General features: G+C 30.8%; 1 protein-coding gene across 1 annotated transcript; it reads right to left on the reverse strand.

Annotated features, from left to right (window-relative positions):
* Positions 1-1,405: 1,405 nt before the first annotated feature.
* On the reverse strand, positions 1,406-9,307 carry LOC132736600 (ER membrane protein complex subunit 7-like). Its single transcript, XM_060723757.1, has 4 exons — positions 9,065-9,307; positions 4,115-4,373; positions 3,493-3,573; positions 1,406-2,893 (listed from the first exon to the last, which is right to left on the reverse strand). Exons 1-4 carry the CDS (start codon positions 9,259-9,261, stop codon positions 2,768-2,770), a joined length of 663 nt encoding a protein of 220 aa, XP_060579740.1. The 5' UTR covers positions 9,262-9,307; the 3' UTR covers positions 1,406-2,767.
* Between the last annotated feature and the right edge of the window lie 2,736 nt (positions 9,308-12,043).

Below are 12,043 nucleotides of genomic sequence, written 5' to 3' on the forward strand. Positions count from 1 at the left end.
TCTTCAGTTACACAAAAATAATAACAAAACAATGACTTTTTTATTTAAAATTTATTCACGTTGATAATAAAGTTTTAAGTTGTTTTTATTTTATTTACATCTGGTTACGCAAGGGGGAAACACTCTGATTAATCCATGTAAAAATAAAACATCATTATCTCCCCTAGAATGAACAAATACATTTTGATAACAATCTGCCATAAAAACACAGGCTAATTGCACAAAGATTAGCATTTCATCGAATTGGAAAAAAGTACTTTTAGAGAAATGCCTGTAATTGTGTCAAAATCAGTTTCAAAAATAATGCATTGAAGTATACCTTCTGGACAGTTCAGAAATGTGTTCATTCTATATCAATAATGTATCAAGGAAACACATAAAATATGAATTAATTATATTTATGTTTTGAAAAATCATATGTAACATTTGTAAATCAGCTTTGTTTTCACTGAATATTATACAGAAACTTTAAGCTGCTTATATAATTGAAAACAGATCGTATGCAAACACCTGTCCTATTGATACTAGCAATCACAGGCTTTTAGTTATAAGTTTTTGATGATAAAAAAACTGAAAATTTAACATGGATTTTGTCTTGTTAAATTTTTCAATCGTCTTTGCTGACTGACGGGCTGTGTTTTTAAAAAATAAAATAGAGACTTGTATTTAACAAGTATTTTACTTCAAAATAAACTTAAAATTTCCAAAATCAGATAATAAATGGTAAAGCTTCAAGGCTTTTTGTAAAGTAGTAAGGTATCTGTTTTTGAAAAGGCATTTTACACTTAGCGCCATCAATGTACCTTTATCTGCTGGGCGACAATACATTTAAGCGTTTATATATGGTTAACTAGGAGTTTCTGATCCTCTAAATTAAAGTCTCTGAGGCAATACATTGGATGCAGTCACTTGGGTATAAAATAAATAAAAGCTTTATTACGCATTTTTTGTTAAAATATACAAATCCATGATTAAGTGTATGTGTCTGTAATCATACCACTTTTTATAAGAGAAAATCTAATTATGCATGTTATCAGTAGGATATCAATATTTTAATCACATCATTTACATTAAACAAAAATTCTAAGCACATCTGCAGCAAATAATTCTAGTTTTATTTAATACAGAAAACACACAGACTGGATTTACTTTTAGCAACAATCACCACATGAAGCTTTCAAAGATTTTTTTACATTTAGAGCTAAAATAATACTTAAGGTCACCTTAACAATAGGCTTGAAAACTAATATATTTATTACTAGCATAACTGCAGATGAAAAAAGCTTGAGGTGTGTGATCAGTTGGCACATGCATTGTGTCTGATCATAGTCAGCACATATTCTGAATTTTTTGCTAAAAATTAGGAATGCTTTTGTCCAGGTTGAAAGATAAAAGAATAAGTCCATTAAATTCTAAAAATATTAAGTGTAGCAAAAGTATAACAATGTGTTCACACAACATAAGACATGAAAATTAACATACAGATCTCCAGGCTCCTTATTCACAAAAATTTAAAGATCAGGATCAAATCCAAAAACCCAAATATTCTCCATTGTCTCATATATTAAATATTTTATATTAACTTAATTAAAATGGAATATGAAATTTTAGAAGAAATCTATTGTTGTTTTTTTTTTGTTAGAAGATATGGGCATTTTACAGTTGATCCAAATATTGGTCTTGATCCTAAAATTAAACCTAATTATGATCCAATTATTTTTGTATTTGTTTTGTTATTTGTCAATTGTATCCCATAAACGGTTTGTTTCTTTGCAAATCCGCAATTGTACCATTTAATTCTGGAAAATACAATCAATTTTAGTTGTATAAAACAATGAAAATATTATCAGGATCATTTCAGGGGGTCCTGATCTTTTCTTAGTGAACACTGGGACGGGTTATAAAACACTTCTGACATTTGTCTCGCATCTCAGGATTCCCATTGGTTTCTGAACAATGAAACACCCGAGAACTGAGTTTGAGCATAGAAAATTTCTTCATTTTTGTTGAACAAACAATTTTAATATTCCTTCACTTACAATTCATACAAATATAAAATATTACATATGTACAACTCTTTTACAGTTTCCTTCAACCTAGATTTACTCCAATGGAAAATTTCTTATTTCAATATAATGCTCATTATGCTTGAATAATTTTTAAAATTGTCAGATGCAGTCAAACAAATCTATTATATACAATGACCAACAGACTGTGTCATTTAATAAAACTTTCACAGAGCAAAAGAAAATATCTTACTTTACAAAACATTCTCAATTCTTTAAAATCATCCAAATTGAGCACAACAATTTCTCTCAAATATGACGTCAAAAAATGTACTGAGCAAATCAGTTCATTAAATGTTAAAAACTGTTTTCAATTTTATTTATACATTTTACAACAAAAATTCTATGTTCCAAATTTAAAAAGATGAAAATTTACAAAATTTCTTTACAATATCTACTTAGGAAATTTATCTAAAGAATGTACATGTACCATCAAATATGAAACAAGAAATTGCAACAAGTAATTCCTAACAGTGCTATATCAGCATTTATCCAAAATGTGTAATTTGTACTCAATACAGAATTACTGACTTGTAAAAAACAAACTGCTCCCTCAATTTTTTTCTTCTGTATAATGAACAGTAAAACTATGTACCACATTTTTCTCATGCATGCCTCTCAAACATTTGGTAATAAAAAACTTACATTAATTACAGAAAGGACTGTCACAAAATAAAACAACACATAAAAATATTGCACCGCTATCTTCTCGCTTTCTGTTTAGAACTGGATTTTGTGCTGCCTCCACCCAGCCAGCCCGCCAACATTTCAGACATGTCTGGTAAACTGGACTTATCATTTAAAGCTTTCATCTGGGACTGCATCTCCTGAAATAAGAGAGATATTATTTTTCACTTGGCTTACTGTGGTTGAAATCTTTGTTAACCCAAATTTGTTTGATTTTCTGATTTTTTACAAAATTACATCAACATAGCATAACAATGTTGAATAATGAAGGCAATAACAAACTCCAGTGGAATTTAATGTTTTAAAAATATCAACATTTAAACATGTTTTAATTTTATAGTCTACCTCAGTACAAACACTATATACTGGAAAATGGGAATGACGTAAGAATGTCTTGTGGAAGCATATAAATTGGCGCAACGTCAAAAAACTTAATAATTTAATGCTGAAAGTTAAGAGGTACTCTACTGAGGGAAAGCTCAAGGGGAATGTGACAAAAAGTGATTGCCAATTTCAAATACAGGTAAAAAGTATTCAACACGCTCTTAATTATTTAATTGCCATAAAATTCATATTTGCCCTTTCCAAATATGTAAGAATTCATTTGTTTCTGTTTTAAAGTAAGTAAGAATTCAAAAATTATGTTATGTTGATGAAAAAAACAACAAAAAAAACGCCAACAAATAAGGAATAAACAAAATCATGTCAACATAAACATTTAGTACTGGGCTGATCATACCTTCTGTGCTTCAGGATCTGCAGCATTCATCATCTTTGGTAAAATCATTATCAACACTAAAGGCAATACCATTGTTAATACCTGAAACATAAAGTAAGATTTTCTAAAAACTAGCATTTGATGATGACAAATTGATAATAATAATTGTTTCTATCATTATGTTTTAAGTCACACACACACTAATTGTGCCAATTGGCAAATTATTTCAGGTTAGAGCAGGCACTTGAAAATAACTAGCAAGCTGATTAGTTCATGAGAAAAGCAAAATACTGTATGGGATTCGAACCCAAAGCTTTGAGAGGCAACTAACACTAGTCAAAAATCATAACCTCTTTGCCATGGCATGGCTGCACCTTCTTATTAATTCACACTAGTAAATAGAATAATGAGTCACAACTGTGTACTAGTGTAAATTGGGCATACTGAATACTATTATACATTTGTATAAAGTCACTATATTAACCCAGTAGTAAAAACTCGTACTTTTAAAATTTCAGTTTTTACATAAACGAAAGAAACAAAAAACAATACATAGATTTCTTGACAGAACAGGAAGGTATGAATTTAACAACAAAATTAAAACTCTATTAACAAGAAAATTAAATAATTATAATAATAATACCATTGGATTCATAAGAAAGTCTGTAATCTTCCATTGCTCTCTTTTCTGGAAATAATTTGCCTTCCTTCTATCTCGGAATTCTAATGGATAATGCAGGGTTTTCACTACAGATGGCTGTAAATAATTGACTCGTCTTGCCCTCATCTTTCCTTTAGAAGTAATATCAACTCGGACCGATTCAAACAGATATGTAGGGTTTAATACTTCTATCACATACGTGCCTGATGGGACACCATTTATAACAAAACTGCCATCACCCCTAGAAAAGAAAACACAAACAAAAACTTTCAATTTCATGAAAATAAAGTGGTTGAACGGGCAATATACCATAATGTGAAGACTTAACATATTTGTGATCAGTGTTTTTTTTCTATATATAACTACTACCCTAAAACGGTACCATTCCCAATAGAAAATAGACATTAAAATACCCAATTTCCAATGTTAAATTCCCAAAATGGCTGTTCAAAATGCCCACAAGGCCAAGTGATTTTTCTTAAATCATTTAAATCCAACATATTCATATAAATCACCACTCAATAGTTATATCTGGACAGTAGAAGCTGTTAGCTATCTTTATTCATGATGTCTAATCTCATTTGTAGCTGAAAAAATGCATTAAAAAAATTCCCAATTTTAGTAAAAATAACGCATTTTTTCCCAATCAGTCTGGTACCGGCACCATTCCCAAAGTAGAGAAGAAAAAAGCTGGTGATTAACAAGATAATTGTGTTACAGAGTGGTCAATCATTATAGGGAAAGAAAATTACTTTGTCTAAGGAGGTCCTGTCCTACATGTAGATCAGCTTGGTCCTTGAACTTACTTGGCCCCAAGTCAGCCAAGTCCTTAGTTTTTAAACTTGGCAATGGTCAAATCAGCCTATATTTACATTACAGTACTGGTAAATTTATTAAGATGCATAATCTTTTATTCATCAATTACTTACAATATTCTGTTCATCACACATTTGAACGAAATGAGATTTACAAATGAATAGTATTTTTATAATTTGTTATTTTAACCGACTTTCCCGTTCATATGCTTTCCCAAATTTCATATTACCCTAACTATAACCTGGTTCCCTGTCCTTTACACCATTTGACAGCTTCTGAACTAGCAGACTACAGGCTATTCTTATCAGTAGAATTGCAAGTAAAGATAACCAGTTGTGTATCTCACTGTATAAATAGTATGCAAAATAGTCTGACTTGCGGTAGGTTTAACTGTAAATTTAAATATCTTTAGTGTCAAACAATGTGCTGAAATATATACTGAGACGAAGCTAAGATCACAAGCTTTTAATTGGTGTATTATATTCTAAAATCTAAAATGCCACAAATTTAGGGTTTAAAAATGGCTAAATTTGGGGCCATTAAGGCTAGCCACTTCCTTAAGTCATTCAGTAGATGTGATAGAGCGGATATTGAATGAGTGTAGGTTTAATACTAAATTTATTGAATGAGTTGAATAAAATCATATTATGCGAGCCTCTGGCGAGCAAAATATTGTTTTATTCATCGAGTTCAAAAAATAAATTTAGTATTGAATCTACACGAATATAATATTCTATTTATCACATTATATATATAAAATAAGAACGTTAAACTGTTTAACTGTTGAGTAATTTTTCAATGATGCTAACATTAGCGCAGTCTATGCGAAAGACTTCTGAGTTTTACTGGACAGTAGGTCCTGTAAACTGAAAATTTTTACTGGAACAAACATGATTTTACTGGACCGAAAAAACCCTGATTGGTATAGCATTTTGAGTCATTTGATAAGTGTCAGCAGTCAAAAAATTTGTTTACAAAAAGAAAATTGTATTATCAACGAAGTGAAGTTATCTTTTTTCACCACAATCAAAATGTAAACATAAATATTGTGATACCCACATTCAATGGATTTTGCTATTTAAACTTTAATTTCATACAGACTATATACTAGCAAAATGAGAGGGTAAATTTCAGCAAAAGTCTGGCATATGTAAACAGAATTATATATATCGGTAATTTAGTGAAGTTGACAGATTAATTGCTCAATGATTTTGGTACCTTCACAGTATTGTTTATTACATCTTGGACGATCTTTCATAGCTAAACACCAGTTGAGCACACGTGTAATTAAGCATTACTCTAAGTCTGTGGATTAAAGATGTAAATTGTTCCAATTAATACACTGACACTTTCATCTGTGTAAACAAACTAATAGCGGGTGACCTTTCACATCACATCTGGGCCGCTTATGTAATTTACACGGCCGCTTATTGACTTTTAATTGTACTAGTTGTCGGATATTTTTATCTTACGTTGTTACATTAAAGTTTGCATTATGAGAATGCATAACAGTTGACAAGCATTGCACGAGCTTATATTGTGTAATGACAACATTTTGATATGTTTTGAATGAAGGTTAATGATCGGCCTTTGCAAAATGTTGACTGTAAGGTTTTTATAAATCCTTAATTTTTACCGGACCGTCGGGCCGTCAATACATATATTTTTATCGGACCTTCTGATTTTTTACCGGTCAGGGCCGACGGTCCGACGGTCTTTCAGAAAGACTGTTAGCGGGCTTTAACACTGTTTATAGTGCAAAAGACATCACGTCAAAGTGTTATTACACTAGTGTAGTATCATCTAGTGTAATAGCGAGCTCGACGAGCTTGCCCGAAGGGCCTGCTCGCAAAGCGAGCTTTACGGTAACGCGAGTACCTGCTAAGTGATGGTTTTGAAAACTTTCGTCCAAAGTACCAAATTGGACACATCGCAACCTTTCGAATTTAAAGATAACGGTAAAAACTGAGGAATTCTGACTGAAAACGGATGTGTAGACTGGTCACCAGCGCACGTCTATGGGAACCATAATTGGACAGGCAACCAGAATAACGGAAGCTGTGTATAAAAAATGAAAATCGAAGGCGCCATTTTGTTTGAAATCTGATAAATAAAAACATTTTTTTGTCAAATTTTGTTGTGAAAACTATCTAGAATGAAAGAAAATGGTCTAACTAAGAAAATAAATCCGAACACCAATATCTTTTCAGGGCTCACACTGGCTCAAATAAAATAATAGCCAATAATTTCAACTTAAAAAATTAATAGCCAAAAGTTCAGCAGACTATTCACGAATTAGCGATTAACAACATAAGCAGTTGATTAAATAAACATTACATTTATATCTTTCAGTTTTATAAGGATTCTCAAATAAACTGATACATTTGTGTATATTGATAACTACCTTTTTTTAATAGAACCACAGCTTTAATTGATATTATAGAACAGAATAAAAACGATATTACTGTATAACAATAATATTAAAGATTCATTAAAACTTTACATAATGCTGTTATCAGACAACTTTTTTTGTTTGTTCTAATCAAATTTTGTCAGCTATAACCACTGTCATTCCACATTTCACACAGAACTGGAGACTAGAGCCTATAGAATAACACAAGTTTGTAAACTCATTCACAGAATGCAGCCTTTTTTTCTGAATAATTTACTGAAAAATATCATCATCACCAATGTAATACAAATTTACTGCAATTGTAGTAAAGATTTTTAAACAGAACATAGCTTATTTCACCTTTAAATAAATATCAAAATTATCGGTGTCGCGAAAATATGTGACAATCGGATTTTTCCTGTTTTCTCAAGAAATATTCACAATTTTGGTTGTTGTGCAAATAGTTGTTTGGAATTTAATACTTTTTAAATATTTTACCATTGTTTTCCACTGGCGATTTAGTAAAGTAGCTTAAAACAAAAAAAATCAAAATTTGCAATTACTGGAATTCACGGTAAATTTTGGGTAAGTCAATATCCAGTTTATCAATTTTAAAACGATTTTTGTGGCTAATTGACGGATATTTGATGGCTATTATAAATGCTGGACAATATCTTTAAAGTACTTATACAATTATACATCTCGCATGTATTTTATCACCTCGGGCAATATAGTTAGCAGCACGTGACCGTTAAAAAGTTGACACTCAATTAAATGCACCCCGCAGGTGTTAATTGGGTCAACTGCATTCATTATCGATTTTTACACCTTATATAAACACCTTTGGAAGTAAAAAATAATCGCCAGATTTTGTAGCCAAAATGCAAAAATAATCGCCAATCTTATAATATAATCGCAAATGGCGACAATGGCGACCGACAGCGTGAGCCCTGCTTTTATTCAGTCGTTAACGCTGTACAGACGTTTAAAGTATTGTTTATGTGACGTCACAATGTAGCGCCAAACAGCACGTGCAAAACAAACAAATCAAGTACGCTATTTTAATGTCGCAAACGTTTTAAGTTTTACATTTATTTCGCTTTAAATAATCTTTATTTCGCTTGAAAAATTATAGATTGAAATAAAATAAACAAAGTTTTATCAACGTTTTCAAAACTCGTTATTTATTTCACGACAGGGACGGGGCCATATTTAACACAGTACGTGTGACGTCACACGCACTCGTCACTGCATTTGAGATTATTTCATACTATTTCACGTAAAAAGTACATCGAGCTCGCTTTGAGGCTTTGCCTTTTTCATATTATCATTTTTATTAAATGGCTTTATTACACTCCTGCAACGCGGTTTAAGTGATAAAAAGAAATACTGAATTGACATTAATGCAAGATCCGTCTCATCCAAAAATCCCTGTCCTGATCCACCATCCCCCTGTTGTACAGTCCACTCTGTCTCTCAATCTTACTTTTTTTTTCTATAAATATGATGAATTCCATGTTTTTGATGGACATGGCAGTATAATAATTTTGACATATGACGTCATGACCAAAAATTAAAGTTAAAATGCTGAAATGGAATGGTAAAGTCTAACTTAAAAATAACCAACCCATCATTTCTGTGACGGAGTTTAAATTTTTTTAGCTCGTTAATTTTTTTGTTTACACGTTTTTATGATCAACCATCATTCACTATTGTTTACTCACTTCAAATGTGCGATAAATTCGCCTCCATCGACCACAACCTGGGTATTTGCCATCCAGTCTTTCTCCGTTGTAGAGACAACTTCAACCCTGCCTTCAATTTTAAATACATCGCCTGTGTCTAATTCAATTACTTCTGTAAAAACATTACAGATTAAAAGAAGAAAAACAGGTAAAACATTAAAATATAACCAATTCATTTTTTGATAATTTTATCTCATTTCCGGCGACAATCGGTGTGACTATTTCTTTTCATAAACGTGAGAAACGCTCAACACGATTAAATTCCATGATAGCCGTAATGTTTCCGTTTTTGATGTGACCAGTAGAACGGCTCAAGTTTTTAGCCGTACGTGATTCCGAACGAACGTACTAACTTACATATTGACTGGTTGATTGTTTTTATTCAGATTGAAACACAAATAAACATATAAACAAGAAATACAGTTTCACATTTTTATATTTAAAGTAAATAAATTTGTATAAAACACTTTGATTGGTAGTTTGTTACAAGCATATATGTATCACAAGATGTTCATTTAGGAAACATAAAATTTACAAATTAAAGAAGGCTTAAAGTATATCTTATCAATTTTGCGTTTGACTAGAAATATATTAGATGCGTATGGAGCATGTTATTATGTAAACAAATGTATGTAAAGAGTAGTCTACAATAACCTCGGACTGCCCGTGACAGCCCAGAGGCTTATTTACAATCGGGTCCTTGGACATATACTTACCAGAACATACAGTGTAATCAAACAAACATAAATACAATAAAAGCAACTATTAAGATTTTGCATATTGGACGTTGTCATAAAGTATACTAAAATATTTATTATATCTAGGACAAAAAATACCTGGACGGGCTACCGGAGATTAGTGCGACGCTGTGTTTTTATCCAATCAGGTATTATTTTTTCCTCAGACTATATAATTATGTATTAATTTTCTATCATTCTCCTTACATGAGTCAAAAAAGGAGAGAAAGACACGAAGATTGATATATAGTCAAACTAGTGCAATGAACTACGACTTCTTGGCTATTACTGGTGAGTGGATTTTTACAGAGCTTTAAAATTTGAAATGTCCAATCTTTCTTAGTTTTTAATGTCTAGACTAAGAAAACATTATTGACAGTATCTCTGGGCCCAATGTCATGTTTAAATATTACAATTTTATTTCGACAAATTCTAAGTTCGTTCTTTAAATTTTTGTTCAGACACGGGTATATAATGACTAGCATAGATAATCTAGCTACGCTCAGAGGCACTTATAACCAGACACTTACATTTTTTTAGTATAATTTTGTTCAAATTTTGACCATACATTATTAAATATATCATAGTTACTTACTATGTAGAATTTTATTTACAATTCTTTGACCAGAAAATAGAAAAATTAACGAAACAAATAGGCAACTATAAAATGAAAATATAAATGTCGAGTTATAAGTGCCTCTGAGTGTAAATTATTTATGCTTGTCCCGAGTCTGATTTTTTTTTAAAGAATATCATTTACAAAAGTATCACCGGACAAACAGTTATCAAATATTTAGACCTAGATAAATTATTCAAAAGAGTGTGTGGATTCAATAATATTTCCATTTAAATAAAACAAACAATTTGAAACTATTTATATTGTTATAGCTTTCGTTTGAACCAAAAATAAGACAATAAATCTTTCCTTCATGTAATGACAATTTATTATTTACAAGCCAAGATTCACAAAACTCTTATACAGGTGCAAGTCTATGTTATATAACACTTAAAAAAAGAAGAAAAAAGAAAGAAAAAAGACCCTCCCAAAAAAACAACAAAAAAAAAACAAACAAAAAAACAACAACAACAAAATAAATAGATAAATAAACATTTTAAGAATTAAACTAACTTTGAAAGTATATCTTGGGTCCGTTTCTTTCAATGTAAATTGCATGTACATGTGAGATAAGTTATTACTTGTACGAGTAAAGTCGCGTATATCTTCAAAGACATTCGGGTTTGGACGCAATTCTTCCCTTCTCAAATCGTAGTTACAAGTGCATTCTAATATCTACTCGTTGGCACCAATTTAATGATTTGTAGAGACACAAAGGACCGTGAAAACCTTTAAAATGTGATACATTGTATATCGAGTGCGCGCTTATGGAGGTAAAATCTTATTCCAAAGCTTACGTGCACATTATGTACCTGAGAACCTGTCATTAACACTTGTGTCAATGTACTACTTTTACCTTCTTAAGGTTAAACGGATCCATTTTTCACTGAAAATTACCCTAAAATAATTTTTCTAATAAATTTATAACTTTTTCTTAAAAACATGTTTCCCCTGATTTAATTGTTGGGAAAGGTTAGTAAAAAGTGTTTTTAAAACGTTTCTAAAACGCTACCTATTACTATTTGTTCTCTACCGCTTTTAATGTTTGATTATTCGAATAACGTTTCCCCCCTTTTTGACATCAATGGGGAGTAAAATTCCATAATACTCCGTTTAATTAAAAAAAAAAAAAAAAAAAAAAAACCATAAAAAAAAAACGCCAAAAACTTTCAATACATTGATAATTTTTATTACCAACTTTTTTTTCCGTTTACATCCTTTTATGAATTTTTTCCCCAACATTTAAGGCCTTTTTTTTTTATAAATTAAGAATTGCGGCCATTTACGGGGAAAATAAATAATTGCATTTTTCGGCAAACGGGCACAAACCACTTTGATTAAAAGGCTTAAAAAATATCCAAATGTGTTTGAAAAAATTTAAAAAATGGCCCGTTAAATCTTTGGTAAACATGGGTTAAGGATTTTTACCATTCCAAGGCAAACTTTACAGTCAAACCTCCGTTTTTAACAATGGCCGATTAAAAAAAACCACAAAAACAACAAAAACATTTTTTTGTAAAGCCTTTATGTTTGGTTTTTTGTTTTCCCCTGGACAAAATTTTAAACCATTTTAGTTGATATAAGTTTGATTATTTTTTTTTGAAT

This window comes from Ruditapes philippinarum, unplaced genomic scaffold (genome assembly GCF_026571515.1).
Source record: "Ruditapes philippinarum isolate M1 unplaced genomic scaffold, ASM2657151v2 ctg3364_1_1_1_1, whole genome shotgun sequence".
NCBI classification, from domain to species: Eukaryota; Metazoa; Mollusca; class Bivalvia; order Venerida; family Veneridae; genus Ruditapes; species Ruditapes philippinarum.

Coding starts and splice junctions, on each gene's coding strand:
- LOC132736600 (XM_060723757.1), bottom strand. CDS start 9,261: ATGAATTGGTTATATTTTAATGTTTTACCTGTTTTTCTTCTTTTAATC. Junction 4,374..9,064: donor GAATTTATCGCACATTTGAA/GTGAGTAAACAA, acceptor TTTCTTTTCTAG/GGGTGATGGCAGTTTTGTTA. Junction 3,574..4,114: donor ACTTTCTTATGAATCCAATG/GTATTATTATTA, acceptor TTTATGTTTCAG/GTATTAACAATGGTATTGCC.